The sequence below is a fragment of the Rhinolophus sinicus genome, chromosome 7 (assembly GCF_057876585.1).
Source record: "Rhinolophus sinicus isolate RSI-liver-muscle chromosome 7, RSI-T2T, whole genome shotgun sequence".
Taxonomy (NCBI): domain Eukaryota; kingdom Metazoa; phylum Chordata; class Mammalia; order Chiroptera; family Rhinolophidae; genus Rhinolophus; species Rhinolophus sinicus.
The window spans coordinates 7,421,713-7,440,523 of NC_142507.1; the positions used below are offsets into that span (position 1 = coordinate 7,421,713).

Below are 18,811 nucleotides of genomic sequence, written 5' to 3' on the forward strand. Positions count from 1 at the left end.
TGATGGCATACATGTTAGAAAGTGTTGGGTCAGCCAGTTCAGCCATGCTGTATTTTAATAAGATGGTTTTCCAGTCTCTTCAAGTTAATAAATCCGTAAGATAACTAGAGGGAGAGTATCGCTTCTGAGATTGACCAGGTCAAAGATAAGAGTGTATTCACTGTCAGAAGATGTGAGTCATAGATTCTTGGAACTTCCATTTTCTTTTCCTTCTAAAACACTAGCAAAAATGGAAAGTTAATTTATTTTAGTTATGGAGATTTTAACATTGCAATCTGATGAAACAAGGTCTTGGGAAAGTACAACATTAATAAAGCAAGAGTTGCAGTAGGTAGGAAGTGTCTCCTGAGAAGCCTGATGTTTGATTATCAGCATTTGGGAAAGGCGAAGAAATCTCACAGATGATATAAAAGGCTTCTAAGGGAACTACAACTACTTGTTTCAGAAAGAAAAGAAAGAATACCGTGTCTCCCCAAATTCCTGATTAAAAACTAAGTATTAAATATAAGGAAGACTGAAGGGGCGGGGTATTAACCTATGTTTGTCACACAAAGAATAATATAAATCAGATGTTAAAGTTGGATTTCAAAACTTAGAAGATAAAATTATCTGTTTCCCAAAAATAATGAAAACAAGGCCTATGGCACCTAAATTAATTAACTTAAGGCCGTACTCTGTTCTGCTGGAAAGCTAAATCATTAAACTATCAGATTTGTTTTAATGCATTTATTCTTTTATTTAAAAAATCCACTAATTTCTATGCCAAAATCGACAATATGCCCCAAAGTTATTATTAACTATCAATTCATTAATTTGGAAGAGAAAATACTGAACTTTTTGACTTTAAGAGTGAGTGTAGTCTTTAAGTTGGAGTGAATCATTAATATTTTATTTTAAAATTATATTTACTGGTAGCTTGCTCTACTCCTCTTTTTTTTTTTTTTTTTACAGAAATTGTCATTGATTTTCAGCCTAAACTGATGAAATATATTTGTGGAGATAAAAAATTAAAATGTAAGCCATGCTTTTATGAATTTAATTTACATGATCAATCTTTAGAAAAATGATAAAAGATATTGTGAACATTTGTAACCTTCTTGCTGTCATAGGTTTTGACATAAAGCTATGCTTATATACGTTTCCATCTTAAACTAACCGTGACATTATGCTATTATTGTAAATAAGAAATACATCACTACTCTTAAACCCAAAAGTTACTTCCTACTCTATTTAGAAAAACTAATGTACTATTGTATGAATAGTACAAGATATATTTTCACTATTTTTGAAAACAATTTTTTATTTCCCAAACTGTAAAACTCTTAAAGGAAATATAGGGTGGTGATGTGCTTGTATTTTTGTAGGAGTAAAGCTGAAGCTCAATTAGAAATGGATGAAGGTGATTGACAAATTACACAATTAATCCCATAAACTACCCAATATGTCATTGCAAATAAGTGATTTTAAAATAGGAAAGGTGCTTGTCCTCTAATTTTGTGAACTTTCATTTGCCTTCTTTTTTGAGGCTAGCAACCTGAATGAAACTAATGGAATTTTTGTCTGTGAAAAATACTGAGTGACAAAGAAAAAAACTAGCTGTGTCCAAGAAAGGTTTGAAACATCTTACATTTCTGTAGTGTAGTGATTTAACTTAATTTTTGCATAGCTTGTGAAACAGTTCTGAAAAGTATCTCTTTGTATATGACAGACATAAGCATGTGGCAAAAGTGATAAGTGTAAGTCTCGTCGTGGCTATTCTTGTAGTGTCAAGCATGTAAACGTGTTCAGCACATTTGTTTCTAAGTTAAGCATATTCAGAATGTAGGGTAACATAATCAGATTACTTATTATGTTGAAAATGAAAGTCAAGTAGCTAGTCTATGTCTCTGTCCCTTAACAGAATATAAGCTCCCTAAGAGGATTAGTCTAGTACATTAACTACTGAAAACTGAGCACCCAGAACTGTGTTTGGAGAGTCATAGTGCTCAATGAATATTTGTTAAATAAATAAATGAAAGCATGAAATGTCAATGTTCTGTTAATGTTTATCAAATAAACAAAGATAGTAAATTGTTATTGACAATAAAAATGTGTTTCAAAATACATTCACAACTTCAACCTGTTAATAGATTCTGCCATTTATCGTTTGAACAGGATATTGGAATGTCATTTAGACAACAATTTTGTTGCCAGGTATAACATAGTAGTGGAAAGAATGGTGTCTAGATTCAAACAATCATGAGATAAAGACTGGTTGCACTGCTTACGAGCTGGGTGTCAGTGTCTTTGAGTACATTTTTAAGCTCAAAAAACCATAGATGCTTCATTGAGAAAAATTGAGGAAAATCAGAACTCATGTGAAAATGTTTTGATCAAATGAGAATGTGTATATAAGATTTTTAATCAGTAATGTTAAGTATCACTATTGCGTTATATGTTATTACCTTCTTTTTTCATTCCTGCTCTAAAACACTTTCTTAATCGACAATATCTACATTGATTCCTTTTATCCTTGTCAACAACACATTGCCGACTGAACCTATAACATAAAAAGAATAAAAGATGTATTAGTTTGCAGAAAGTTATTTATGAAATAAAGCAAATAAAGAGACAAATCGACTTTAAATAAGTATGGCCAAATTTGGCCCAATAGAAAGAACGTATAAGAACAATTATGACTATTCCAGTCTTACAATCAGCTTGTACGTGGAAATACCAGCCTCACCTCTCATGCAGTCTTTATAATGAAATAAAACTGAATGATATCTCACTTTTGGCCAGTGAGCAGGGTCATTTCTTTCATGAGTCATGAAAGCCAAACCTAGTTTTAAAATCTTTGGCACATAAATTTTAACTGTATCAGAACTCCATGTTTCTGTAGTTCCATGCTTTTCTCATTCTAAATATTCTTTGATTAATTTTAAATGTCCCTCATATCCAATTAAAGTTTAATGCCAAACTACATAGTGAGAGGAAGCTGAGAACAGCATTGAGTGTACAGTCACTGATCAATTAGATACCACCTCAAACCAACTGAAACGGCTATAATCAGAAAAAAACAACACAAAAAAACCAGACAATAACAAGTATTGATAGGATGCAGAAAAACTGGAACTGTCACACATTACTGGTTGTAATACACAATGCTGCAGCTGCTTAGGAAAAAAGTTGGGCAGTTTTGTAAAAAGTTAAACATAGCATTACCATCTGAGCCAGCAATTCCGCTCCCAGGTATGTACCCAAGATAAATGAAAACATAAGTTCACACAAATACTTGTACACAAATGTCCAGAGCAGCATTAGGTGTGGACAACCCAAATGTCTATTAGCTGATGAATAAACAAGCAGTGGTACACCCACATGATGGATATTATTTTGGGGCAATTAATAAGACTGGAGTACTGATACATGCTACAATATGGATGAACCTTGAAAACACTATTCCAAGTGAAAGAAGTCAGACACAAAAGGCTGCATATTGTATAATTTAATTTATATCAAATCTCCAGAAGAGGCAGATCTATAGAAACAAAATGTTGCCTCACACTGGTAGGGAGGATACCTGCTAGAAGATAACAGGTTTCTTGATAGGGTGGTGAAAATATTCTAAATTGATCATAGTTATGGTTGCACAATACTGTGGACATACTAAAAAACTGAATTGTACACGTAAAGAAAAAGAGTACAGTCTCTGGAATTAGATCTGAGCTTGATTCCTAGGTCCACCATTCACTCTCCATAGAACTCAAGAATGCTTTTTAACACCCCCAGTTAATTTACAATTGTACCATAGGGAGGACCTACCGTAAAAGGTTGTTATGTTAATGTACTTCAAAGACTTTGGGGCAAATGTTAATCATATAGTAAGCAATAACATTTCTTCACAACTCTGGTCTAAAATTACCTATATGTATTGATGTATCCCTGTTCACTTGTAGTTGATTATTAATGATGAGAATAAAAGAAAATATTTTGTGATCTCTAAAAGAAGATATTTCTTCAAAAAATATGGGTGGCCATGTAAAATTGAATGAAGATATAACCTGTGATAAATGAACTGAGCTAGAAGAGAGATATACTTTCAGGATGAGGAAAAAAGCATTGTTCATTCGGGAATGCATGGCTGAGGTGACTCAGGAGAGGGGACCAAATCAATAAAAACAACAGGAGGGCACACCCTGTTAACATTAAATTAATGCAAAACTGGAATAAACATATTATTAAGCAACTACGGGTCTAAGATCCAGGAGCAGGGGTTAAACAGAGGAATATAACCTACCTCCTCCATTCAAGGAAACTACCATTTAATAGAGTACACATATGGGTTTACAAATAGCCATAATAAATGACATAATGTCAGAAGTAGTGAGACAGTAATTTCAAGTGCTTTGGGAGGGAAAGCCCAACTTCAGTGTGATGGAACAATTAGCATGGACATGGCACTGGTAAATCTAAAGAAATGGATAACTGTGAGACCAGGAACACTTGATCTTAAGAAACCTTAATGCCCCTGAACTTGCATCACTATAGCAACTATTTTCCAAATGGAACATCATAACATTTGCTTAATAGCAAAATATGTAAAGAAGGCGAAGGTGGCAGCAGTACTCATGCTGGGAAGGTTCGAGTTCAACTGTACACGCTGTTGGAATATTCTTTAAACTTCCAAAAGTTGCTATGGGAACACTCTTTTCCCTCTTTTCCCAGACAGGAAGTGGGGAATCTTGATTTCACAACGCTTTGTGCTGATATGCTATGATTCTTAAACCTTTTTTTGGATTTAGTTGTTCGGATCAGCATTTTTCATATATATGTATTTCACTTTTTACAGAACACATGGGTCAAGGGTTGTTTACATATTACTTTGTATATATTTTAGTTGATAATTTTGGAAATCTACTTGGTCCACTTTTTACCTTTAGAGTTTTGACATATACAGAGGGTGACAACAAAAATGTATACACATTTTCAGAAAGGAAAAAAACTGTATTAAAATTGTAATAATATATACCAATAACAAAAGATGACTACAAATCATATTTGACTTCTGCAATTACAAGAGGTGCTCAAAGTGGTTACCATCAGCATAATTTTAATACAGATTTTTCTTTTCTTAAAACGTGCATACATTTTTTGGGCACCCTCTGTATAAATGCAAGACCCATCTAAATATTATTTTGAATTTGCCAAATAGGTTTCAAAATGAATGATTTACATTTTTTTGACCTACTAAGCTGCCCAGTAAAAATTATTAGAGAACACTAGTTATATATTTGAGGAGTTATATATTAACTTTTTCATACTCCTAGAAATCAAATGACATCATATTGTGAAAGAATTAACTTCTTTCCAAATATCCAACTTTTTCCTAAAACAACATAACATTGATAGAAAAAACACAGATATTTTTCTCTTATAATCAGTCATTAGTAATAGCCCGTATTGAGCATAGATATAATCTGCATTTGAGAACTTTCATTCTGAACACTCAGTGTGGAAATATCTAACCCTAAATTGTGCTATAGTGTTGACTAGATAATTTTAAAAAATACAAAAGAACATCCTACTAGAAATAAGTTAAATAAGTTTTACATAAAACATTAAATTCAAAGGCAAAAGAATTGTGGTACGCAAATACATATAAAATTTCATGAATGAAAATTTACTTTCATTCATTAACAGGAACAAGCTACCAAAATCATCTACACTTTTGTTTGAAAAGGCTCAGGATGTAATGACGCTAAAAAAAAATCAATATGCAGAAAAATATACACATTGTGAAACCATTTAAATACAGATTTAAATATGTCTATTGGTATATGAACATGTGGTAAAACAATAAAGAAACACAAGGAAAAGACTGTAAATTTCAGATAGTAGTTGCCTCTGGGAAAGAGGGGAGAAAGAAAGAGACAAGGGAGGTGTCCAGTAGGCTCCAACTGTATTGGTCTAAGTTGGGGTGGTAAGAATGTGGATTTTTTTATATACATTTTATAAGTCTGAATGTTTCATAAAAAAAAAAAAAAAAAAGAAAGAAGAAAGAAGAACCACCTGTGTGAATGCACCCTGCATACACACCCACACATCCTCACTCTTACTGTAGCTCGCAGATTGTGTGCTTAGAGTTACAGAAACACAGAGGCTCTGAATTGCATTCTCTGACTTCTGGCACGCCAGTTTGAAACACCTCTCAAGAGAACTTTCCCAAGAGGAGCGTTTCAGGTACCTGCAGGAATAGACGTGACTCTTGCGGATACTGCGCCGGAAGAAGCCCTTGCAGCCATCACAGCTGGAGGCTCCGTAGTGTTTTCCCGTCGCTCTGTCCCCACAGATAGCACACAGACAGTTGAGACCGTTGTCTGTGGTATTCATACTTGTTGTCTCTGGGGCAGCACTATCTCCTAAAGTTAAGGAAAAAAAAAAAAAAGAAGAAGAAGGAAGAATAGAGTTTGAGTTACTACTGAATCTTTCTAGTTGAAATCGCCCTATTCAATATTCATAGGCTGGAGATAGTCCATTCCTTGGCTTCTTGGAGGCTCCATGCCACTGCTCTCCTTTTAAACCCCAGCTGCTTCTGCCAGTCTCCATTCCAATCCCCCCTCTCCTATTTCTGATGATTAAACTTTGGGACACTGTAGGGCTCCATCCTCCAACTATACTCTTTCCCAAGAGAAGCTCATCCAGTCCCACAGCAGTAAATAGTAACTGTAGGATGAAAATCCCCCAATTTTATCTGTAGCTCTGATGGCTCCCACGGGTATCAATCTGAAATGCCCAAACACATATCTAACGACTTCGCTTTGAAGTTTCATAGGAATTGCAAATTCATGCACAAAAACAGAACTCTGATTTTTCCCCTAGAACGTTTTTCCTTCAGTCTTCCTTACATCAGTCAGTGGTACCATCTACTTCTGAGGGCCAGTAACCTGCAAACATTCACTAAATACATCCCATCGCTCATACGCAACTCAACAGTGAACATATTTTAAATACATATCGAATCCGTAACTTTTCACCCTTTCACTGTGACCACCTTTGTCTAACTGCCCATCTTTCCATTGGATCATTCCAGTAGCCTCATACCTAATCTCTCTCCTTTTACCCTCGGTCTCCTATAGTTTATTATCCCAAAGCCCCCAAAGTGCTCCTAGTATAAGAAAGTCACATCTATCAGCCTTCTGCATCCAACCCGTAGGTGCAGATCCGTCTTACCTTGGCCACTGAAGCTGTGCATGATAAATGCCCCCTCTCACCTCTCTGATCCCATTACCTGGTACCGTTTTTCACCCTGTTCATTATTCTCCAGCAATCTTGTTCCCCACCCGCCCTTAAAATTTGTTCCCATCTCAGAATCTCAAGAAATTCTTCCGGAATTTCTTCCAGCTGGCTCTCTAGCTTCTGTTCAAATCTCACATTTTCTGTGAGACGTTCTCTGAACACACTTCTAAAAGAGTCACTTCCATCTGCCCTACAAATAGAACCTAGAACCCTGCTTACATTTTTTTTAAATAACTGCTTCATTGTCTAAAATTATATTCTGTATCGGTCTGCTCATTTATCCCTCTATGTCCATGAATGCAAACTTCATGACATCAGAGAATTTATTTGTCTCATTCATCCCTCTCTGCCTTCTCGCTCTTAGAACTATGCCTGGCATAAAGTGGGCATCTAATACATAGTTTTGAAGGAAGAGGCTTAAAAGAATCCACAAAAATATTTTAACTTCAATATTTCTTAAATGAGTTAATGCTATTGATTATGTCTTTAAAAATCTGTATGTACTCAAAAGACATTGAATATATAAGGTAATGTATTTTAAAATTTTAATTGATCACAAATTGTCTAATATAAACATAGTAACAATTCATTATTTTATCTTCAATATAACAAAAACTAAAATTAAAGGTTGCCATGTCTCAATTACTTTCTGTGACAGCACATGTATTCTACTTACTAATACTTCTGAGTAGACAAATATTATCATGTATAATTTCATAAGGTAAAATAAAACTTAATGAGAATATGTTTAAGGTTAACCATGTGACATAAAATTTAAAGCTGGGGATTTCTCTTTTGGTACATAAACAAAATAGATATTAGAAATACAGTAGTTACAAGTGCTAAGTATTGACTGCATTCTGGGGGATTACAAGGAAATAGGAAAAAAATTGAATTCTTGCTTTAAGTTAACGTCATGCTTATATATTATTAACAACATTATTACAAGAAAACAAGTTAAACATCACTTTGGAAAGTCAGCTGCTTTAGTGAATATTTATGATAAGCCTGTCCCTACTATTGAATAACCTACAGTCTTTAAGATAATCATGATTCTATTGAGACAAATATTCTATGAAATATCTCTAATCAAACCTAAATATAAAGAATCAAGAGTGATTTGCTATAATTTGCACTATTGGTTGATTTTTAACTGTCTTTGTGGTCAATTTCAGAATTCATCTTCTGACAATTAAAAACAAATCATCCCATTAATAATATAGCAGAGTAGAACATTAAGATATTCTGTGTACAAGATACATTTTCAAGCCTGAATTAAACACACACACACACACACACACACACACACACACACACACACACAATCCTCCAATGTATACATAATTAGTAGATTTTAGGAGTTCTCTCAACTACAACTAATCTTGGGCGATATTTTCACCTAAAGAAGAAATTTAAAGTCAATAGTAAACCGTGTTATATAAAGACATGAACCCTAAACAATTCATGTCTTATTCAAAGTTAAAATGTTACAGTAGATAAATACCAAGAGCTTTGTGAGGCTAAACATTAGCTTGTCAAGTGGGGTTATAATATAAACCTTTTATTTCCTTTCATATTTGTGTTCAGTGGAAAAACTTGATCGTAATTTTTAATGCAGTTTCTCATCAGCAGTAATTGAAAGTCAAAATAATTGAAAGGAGGAGGCAACCAGTAAAACTCTCCAGTGTTCTATGAAAACTTCGTTCCATACGTCATTTTAAATACTGCATAGAAAACATACTTTATAGTCATTCTGCCGATATCACTTATTACCATGATTTAGAGTAAATAAAATAAGTGCTGAAACTATTCTTTTTACCTAACTGGCCCATGACAGAATTCTGAGGTTACTTTATTAGACGTAACGAGGCTTTTTCTATCTCAAACATAAAATAGGTAGAGCATGATTAATTCAAATTTTGTGACAAAGTACAAAAGCTCAGATTTGTGGCCTTAAAAAACAAGCCCTGAATTTTCCAGCAATGAAACATGGGGCTACCACCTAGAAAGCTCAGTTTTTCTTCTCCCAATAAACTTAACTTATATATATTTACAAGCAGATGAGAACTCACCATTTGAATTATATAGAATCTGCATAGTTTCAAACTCCAAAGTTGTATACGTTGGGTCCAAAACTTCACTGTAATTTGCCATATCCATGTCCAGGACCGGTTCCGATACCCTCATCATTGATTGAGAAACACACATACAAGTGCCAGCACAGGCCCAGCGTGTGTGATGGCTGTTGGGCTTTCAAGCTGTGAGTGATAACCCAAAGTTAACTGTAACTGAGTGACTTATGTGCTGCAGTGGGAGGAGCTACAAAACTGGAACGCCTTCAGCAGGCCATATTCTGCTGCTTCTTATGCTTTTATGGCATGCGAAAGCAATTCCTTATGATAATATTGGAATGCTTCGTGGTAACACCTTATCTGAAATGCTTAGTGGACTAACGTGATTTCCTATATCAATTGCCAGGAGACAATAAATGATGTCATTTAGAGGCTTAAAAATAGAAAAGAGAATCTCTCAGGTTTTAAACTGTAATTATTACTTGATTTAGCCCACGTAAGCCACTGAAATCACACACCACATGTTCTGAAAGATGGGACTTTACAGTTATAAATTTGATAAGTCAAGACTGTAAGGTAACACTTAACACTTAACATAAGCCCTTCACAATTTCAAGGTGTTTTTTTTTTTTTTTCCCCACCTGTATAATAAAGCTAACTTTGTTTATGTTGGAATGAAACAAATTTGTAATTTGAAATGACAGGGATTTATGACATATTCCAGTCACAGCCTGGGCATAACCTAATAAGATCTTTAACACATTATCTTTAACTATCAATTTATGAGCCTGTGTCCCTTGCATATGTGCAAACTTCCCAAGGGCAGAAGTATAATTGATAGTCTCCTGTAGGCATTCAATAAATAATTGTGACATGAATAAAGTTTCATTTCTTTTGACTCCTGATGCTTTATTACATTCTAGGCATGAACCTGAAATAAAATTATCCCTAATGTGTGGATCTACACCATCCCATCATCACCTTTCCAATACCTAACATCCATACAGCACATGGTATCTTCTACGTGCACATGTAACAAAGAGCATTGAGAAAATAATACTCAATGGTTATATTTTACTTCTGAGAATATGCTTATTGATTTTATCTTCCAAGAAAGAACTCCACTCACATTTACATTATAATGTCAATTTCATTTTCCACATTTGTTAAAGATTGGTACAAAGAAATATTTCTTATTCCATTTCTTAAAACCATAAAAATGTATTATAGAAATTATTTTATTTTTCATCTGGCCAGGCAGGTCTCTTAAAATAAACTCAAAACCACGTGAAGAATGGAGAAGAAATTAGCAGAGGCAAGTGAGTAGTCAGACTCACTCAATGAGTGACCCCTGGAACCCCTACCATTGCCCTCACATTCTGTATCACTCGTAATTGTGACGATAGTATTTGGGGGACAAATTTTAGGGACTGATTTTTCTTTAGTGAAGGCTAATTAGAATCTGCCTAAGGGAGACGCTGGGCACAGAGATAGTGCAGAAAGGCAGATTTCATCACGCTACTCAAATGGCATGATTTAAAATATAAACTTTTTTATTTCAGGAATTTTCTATTTAGTATTTTTGGACCATGTCTAACTGAAACCGTGGAAAGCAAAACCAGGGATTGGGGAGTGGGGGGCTATTTATTAGCTCAGGAGAACAGCAGTGTCACAGTTTTATTGTTCTACTCCCATCCCTTGCATGGGGGTGGCATTCTATGGGGTTAGGGCATCCTACTCGAAGGTGGAAGGGGCTAGATTCGTCTCAGCACACATCCAAATGTTGCCACCAGCAATTAATCAGAGCTGGCTTTCAAGATGAAACCTGTTTCCCATCCATGATACTGTCAATTATTTTCTTCATTTTATAGAGTAAAAGCTTGAGAATTTCCAGAAGATATAGCTGATCCAAATAGCAGGCCTATCTCCTCAAGTGGGCAGTTTGTCTTTCTAATGATACTTGCTGTGGAAGCACACAAGGAAGGCAGTCAGCCTCAGCCTAGTAAATGGAAGATTCTCTTTAGTTTTTTTTTATATTTTTTTCTCAAAGAAATTGCAAAGTAGAGTAGAAGTCCTCTTTTCTTAAATTCTAGGATTGATAATTTACTGAACTGGTTAAGTAAATAAAATAAAATAGAGAAACAAATATAGCATATTCATACTTAATAGTGTATGTGACATAAATATGTATAATTGTTACTGTTTTATTGGATAACAAAGACCTTTTTTGAATAAGAATCCACTGCTTGAGATTATTAATTTTTAAAAATAAATCCCATACACTGCCTTTGATTTCTCATAAGTTTTTAATGGAGAACAAAGTAAAAGCTCTCTGTAAAGCCACCTGAATGTAGAAGCCTACTAGAATTGTATACTTTTTTCAAAATATTTTATATATTTTAATGAACTTGCTTTTATCGACTTCCAAAGTATTTCCCTTGGTTTTTATCGGGGAAAAAAATATCTTTTAACACTCATATTTCATCGGATTATGCAATGTTTAACTCAATTATGACATGAATGAACACCAACAAATGACAGGAACATGAGAGGTAACAAATACAAGTGACCCTTGATAACTATGTAAAGTTGGTGAGAGGGTCAGGGGACATGGCAGCACTATTCACAACCGCGAAGATGGAAACAATATAAATGTCCATCAATGGATGAATGAACAAGAAAATGCGGTATACAGTGGAATACTATGCAGCCTTAAAAAGGAGTGAACTGCTGAAACATACCTGGGCATGGATGAACCTTAAAAACATTATGCAAAGGAAACTAAGCCAGTCACAGGAAGTCAGAACTGCGTTAAGTCCGCTAACACGAAAACTCTACAGTAGTCAAACGCATGAATTCACAGAGGAATAATGGTTTCCAGGCTCCAGGGGGAGGGAGAAATGGGGAGAAAATTTCAGTTAAGCAAGATGACTATGCTCTCTAGAGACTTGCTGTATGACATAGTACCAGTCAACAAGAATGTATTGGACACTTAAAAATTTGTTAAAAGGGCAGAGCTCATGTAAAATGCTCTTACTAAAATAAAATACAAAATAAATAAAATAAAATGAAATAGAAAGATTTATGAAGAACCAAGCTACATCATGGGAAATGTAATCTGAGAAATGTAAAATAAAACAATTAATACTCCTAAAAAAAAATGGTGACTGCTACTGAAGGAAGTTAGTCTACCCTGGAAACTAATTAGTATGTTCCACAAAGGAAGTTGAGAGCCTGAATTAAACCGGGGACATGGCTAAGTGGAGAGTGTTAGCTTCTCATGTATTGATTTTAACATGAGATAACTGTATTCATAAATTAATTTATATTCCTCCTTAGGACCAAACACTGCTCCCTACCTTTAAAATTAATCAAGCTAAATTCGGGATATTTTTATCATATTTGCTTAAAGAGGAGGAGGAGGAGAAAGATAAGAAAGAAAGAAAGACAAAAAGAAAATGTCACAGAGAAACAATTTTAGTCATGGTTACTTTTGAATTTTTCATTATGCATCATAACACAAGCAAGTGTGACACTCTAGTATTTTTGGTGTTTTCCATTCAATAGTGATTGTGGAATTTTCATAAGTAAATTTGATTTTTGGAAACAAGTTCATGGTACAATAATTGAACAAAATAAAATTATACAATTTAATTGCATAAATCTTAGATACACGAAATAGTGAAGGTACTTTTTAATATATTTTTCACATTAAAATTTAGTTATTTTAAGGAAAGGAACAGAGGGATACTACTCAGGAGGTTTTCATTATTACTTCATCAGGTACTTCTTATGAGTAAATTCATTAAGGCAACATTAGACCAGAAAATTAAGTACTTACAAGAAAAACTATATTAATTTTTTAGGTGATATAGAACCAATTATCCTTAAATAAATGCAACCTAATATTACTACACCCTACATTCAACATAAATTTATGAGTACTTTCAAGTTTACCTCTAAAGGTTTAATTGGGAAAAACATCAAATATCCATGCTAATTATTAAGACAGTCATTTAAAATAATAAGTAGCAAAAATATCCTAAAGTGAAATACATAAACTTAATCTATGTCCAGAAATATAAAAATACAGAGGGTGCCAACAAAAAATGTAAACATATTTTAAGAAAGGACAAAACTGTTTTAAAATTACACTGATGGTAACCACTTTGAGCACCTCTTGTAATTGCAGAAGTCAAACGTGACTTGTATTCATCTTTTGTTATCGGTATATATTGAGTATTATAATTTTAATACAGCTTTTCCTTTCTTAAAATGTGTGTGTATTTTTTTTGGCACCCCTCTGTATATGATAAATTCTACTGAAAATCTCTTGTAATAGAGGTCACTTTGCAGTATCTGTTCTGTAAGCTTAGCAAAATATTACTGTTCTTAGTGTGATCTTGTGGTTTGCAGGCTAAGATGGACTTTCTTAGTGCTCGTCACATCAAATACCCCAGAAAGACAGTATTATTTACAGATAAAAGGTTGATTTTAAATAGCACAGCTAACGTTCCTGAAAAAATGTTTCTATCAGAGCAATGGTTCTCTAAACTGGTAAGTGAAATATGATATTTAAATTCCTTTAGAGCAACACAACAAAAGATGAAAACAACAGTGTTTTTTAAAAAACAACTCATTCACTACTGACTATTCTAGATAATAGCAGAAACATTTCTATCTTATCTGCAAGACTATTAAGTCTGTTAAATTGTTCTATACTTTATATTTGATTTAATCATTCCTACATAGCGTGATTTAAAATAGAAAACAGGCTAATAAAAATCAAGGTTATTTTCATAAAAGATTTTTCATGAAAATAATTTAGAATGTTAATATCAATATTAAAACATTTTATTTTAAAGTGATAGTTAATAAAGTTTGTTCTGTAAACTTATCCCTTGGAGATTACTTTTCATTACCCAAAATATATGTACTAATCCCAAAAGCAAATTAGTAGTGTCTCTGGTTTCCATATTTCACTTTTTCGAGTATGAAGATTACACACAAAGTTACACTAGAAGTTAGATGAAGAAAAATGACAATCCAAATCTACCTAGTGTATTTATCAGTGTAAACAGGAAACCAGTAAGTGGAGAACTCTATGCAATAACATGGTTTATTAATTCAAAGCAAAACCACCTTTCATTTCTTAAAAAAAAACCCCGAAAACACCTCAATTAAAAAAACAAAACAAAACATTATTTCCTTGCTGCCACTGCCTGAATCTAACCATTATTCTTCTTTTGAAATAGAAATCTTGTCTTTCCTCCATTCTACTTTTGATGAGGGAAAATAAGCATATTAAAAAATTCAGACAAACAAATATAGGCATTTTAACCTTCAAAGCATATTGCTATCACTGACACGCAAAGAAGGAAGTTTGAAATTGGCTGTAATAATGGGATTCTATTTTCTAAGAGCTTCACGGGTCCTTTCTTAAAGTCCAAGTTATATATCATTTTTAGATAAACAAAAACAATTTTTCCTTGTCTTTTTTTTTTCCCCTCCTTCGATCGAGCCGATTGGTCATGTAGTGACTAGCAAAACCATATAACTCATCCTGTCATTTAAACAAAAGTGATTCCAAAATACGAAAAGATGTCCATTATTATTTTTGAAACATACTTCTATCCTAGAATTGCTGAAAATTTTTTAAATTTAAACTGAATGTCCAGAGATTTTGTTTACATATTTTTATAATTCTCCCTAATTGACTATAATCATTCTATAGCTTATTGTTCATTCCTATCTTTTTTTCCTCCGTGACTATAGTTCATGAAAACAATTTTGTATTCTTATTTTAGATCCATCTTTAATCTGATCGATGTAAACAACTCATATCATTACTAAAAAATGCTGTTTTATAGTAAAATCTACATAAATTGGAGAGAGATACACAGCATCTTATGAAAGAGCTGAATTAGTTCAGAAATATGTTACTATTCTTTACAATATTTATGATTTACCTCAACTATTCATATTTTTATTTCCTCACTAAGACATCAGATTATTGCAAAAACTAGATATACAAATAAATGTAAAACTCAAAACTAAAGAAGGGTGGAAACTGTACTATAATTCAATCAGTGGCTCTCAGGATAGACAAAAGGTGGACTGCACAGCGGAGACCTAAATATAACCAAGAAAATACTCTGAAGAAAAGCTTAGAGGTGATACGAGAAATCTGCATTTATTAAATTCACCCCCAAGGTCAGTTGCCTTGTGATTTCAAACAGACTCTCCTTTTCAGAAGATAAGGAGCCGATTAGCACTAAATTATTAACAGGAATATAGATATACTGGTAGGGAAAAGAAAAAAAAAAAGCTGGATATAGGAAACATGTTAGGATTTGACAGTCACCATTTCTGCATTTCCTTTTACAATGGCTATTATCATTGTTGCCACTGCACACTCAGCAAGGTTAGAATATTTCAGATTGCGGTGGCATTCTGATACCAAAGTTGCTGCATTATGCAAAATGACGGGAAGGAAATTATCAGGTTGGGCCAGTAGCTATTTCAAATAGGTTCTGAAGAGGGATGATTTTTTAATAAAAATAGGGGCAGTTTTACTCTGCTGAGTCCATAGTTAGATTCGAACATTTTGAACAAATGTATTATAGTGACGGTTTAAACTTTAGCATCTAGGAGCCAAATACACACACACTCATACATACATATATTCATAAAAGTTACTATTTCTTCATTTCAAAGATGTAGTAATAGTAATATACAGTCATACACTCAAGAACTGTTCAACATCCCTCTTTAAAACTTTCTTATATACAGAGGGAGAATACATATTAATGTGATATTTGGTTTAGTCAAAACTAAATAATATTTGCATTTCCATTTAATAAAGTTAGGTATATGATGACCTCAATTGAAATGTTCAATATTTCACCTCCTCTTAGGTAAATTTTTATTTGAAAAAGCAATATTGATTAGTTTTTCAAATATACCACAATAAAGTGCTTCTTTTGGAAAATATAAGACAAAATGAGAATGATATTAACAGCAAACAAATGTTAATTTAATTTGAACTAAACATCATAGATAAGGTTGTGGCTTTTGGCAATGTGTTAAATTTCAAAACTAAAGTAACACAAGCTATCATCCCTCTCCAGTATTTTGGAATTGCTTAATGTCTAACTTACTCATTAGGCCAGCAATCCACAAATTCAGCTGCACATTAGAATTATCTGGGGGACTTTTAAAGACCCCAGGGCCACAAGTTGCATCAGATACCAAATAAATTAGAATGTCTGGGGGTGAGAGTCAGGTATCATTGTCTTAAAAACCTTAAAGCAACAAACAAACAAGACACAGAAACGAAAACTCATAGACAAAGATAACAGTCTAGTAGTTACCAGAGGGTAAACGGGGAGGGGGGTGGTAGAAGTGGGTAAACGGGGTCAAATATATAGTGATAGAAGGAGAACTGACTCTGAGTGTGAACACACAATGCGATATACAGATGATGTATTACAGAATTCTATACTTGAAACCTATATAATTTTATTAACCAATGTTACCCCAATACATTTAATTTTAAAACTCTTTATGTGATTCCACTGTGAAGCCAAGTCTGGAGACCACTGCTTTAAGCTGTAAGTTACGAAGTCAAAGACCTTATACTCTCTATTCATTATTATCTCTCTAGGGCCTAGAATATTGTTTGCCTCATGGTCAACACTCCACAAATACTTACTGAATGGGTGAATAAAACACACACGTGAATACTTAAGTTTGACAGAATATAGCATTTATATTGAGCACGTAAGTACACTTTGTGTGTCAAACACTTTCCTAGTAGCAAAGTATTTCTACAAGAACAAGTAGAGAAAACCCTGCCCTCATGAAACTTACAATCTAATAATAATAGTAATAATAATAATTTATATTTTTCTAAAGAGATGGATAATTGAACCACTGTCTTTCCACTGAATGCACAAAGCTGGACTGAGAAAGATAATGTGTCTTATATATATTTAGACCTTGAAACAGCAAACTTACTGGTTTGTAGGTAGATAAAAAGAGATATAAACCCTCATACTCTCTGATTCCTCAATGCCTGTCTTAATTTACATTATTATTTTTTCTTAGGTATTTCAGTGGGAAGTTGCTGCAAACACTGAATTAGCAAATACTGAACCATTTGTCCTCAGGGGAAATACATAGTTAGGTGCCTGTGAGCCCCTGGGCCCAACATTTTCATCAACCAATGAATTCATAACCTGTTTAAAGACCCCTTGTTTAATATACACATTGTTGATTCATTAACGTCGAACCCACAGCCAACAGCACAACGCATACCTTGGGAAGCTGATGTAACATGAATATTTTCTGCCTTCTTGCACTTAAGAATACTGGACAGTACTTCAGTACTGCAGTTGGGGGTTGATTTAAACAGCAAAATCACTAACAAAAAGCACAAAAATGAGGAAAACATGGCTCTAAATATGTTGTGAAAGGACACGTGTCTACAAGGGGAAACAAGAAGACAGAGTGTTGCCCTGTTTGACCTCAGTGGGAACTCTCTCATTGAGCAACTAGAACTTTTCACCACCCGGCAGGTCCATGAATGACTGCAAATCACCTGAGTATTGATTTTGGGGTTAGAAGTAAACTTGAGTAGGTGAGCAAATTCACAACCACGCATACCAGCAGAGCATGAGGACACACTGTAGATATGAACACATTGCATTAATGTACATTGTGTACATTACATACATGTCATGTGCATTACTATTCAATTTTGATATGCAATAAAAAGAAAGGTGCTCATTGGCTGTGTAACATTAACTGTATTTTGAGGCAAAGGACACTTCCTGAGAATTCAGGGCCTTTTGTAGTCTTTCAAATATATACATACTTTTTAATTCCCTATTTTAGTTTGTTAAGGCACCACCAACTTTTTAAAAAAACTATGTGAGTATATTTTTGTGACTAGTATTTGGGTTTTAAATATAAAGAAAAAGTGATATATATTAATAAATCCATTGCCTTTGAGGTTTGTCCATATTTGTTGAACCATCCTCCAAATGTTTACAAGTCATTTTATTTGACACAGGAAACCAAACAATAACTTTTCAGTTCCAGGCCCCTAAAAGTAAAAACCCTATTTATAAATCTTCAATTAAAAAACAAAAGAAAACAAAAAATCTTCAGCGAGTAATTTCACTGTGATATTGGGTTATGGTATTTAATGGGATGTCTGTTCAGGCAAGCACTGTTACACTCACATAATTAGGACAATTTAATTTTTCAATGATAAACATGTATTACGATAGAAGATATCATGTTCTTCCCACTGTTCTCCCTTGTATGGTTATAAAACGAAATGAAATGAAATGAAATGAAATAAAATGAAATAAAAAAACAAAATAAAATAATGGAGGAGAAGAGAGGAGAGGAGAGAAAAGGAGAGGAGAGGAAAAACAAAAAGAAAAAGAACA

At 33.6% G+C, this 18,811-nt stretch overlaps 1 protein-coding gene across 3 annotated transcripts in view; it reads right to left on the reverse strand.

Moving 5' to 3' along the window:
- The window catches only part of HNF4G (hepatocyte nuclear factor 4 gamma), a 95,433-nt gene that overhangs the window by 14,861 nt on the left and 61,761 nt on the right, over positions 1 to 18,811 (reverse strand). For 2 of the 3 annotated variants that reach the window (XM_074318745.2, XM_074318747.2), the window contains 2 exons: positions 6,227 to 6,401; positions 2,445 to 2,539 (listed from right to left, as the gene is read on the reverse strand). In XM_074318745.2, coding sequence (XP_074174846.2) covers positions 2,445 to 2,539; positions 6,227 to 6,401 — 270 coding nt within the window. Of the gene's footprint in view, positions 1 to 2,444; positions 2,540 to 6,226; positions 6,402 to 9,350; positions 9,547 to 18,811 lie in introns of those variants that run through there. The other variant, XM_088799365.1, reaches the window with a different exon arrangement.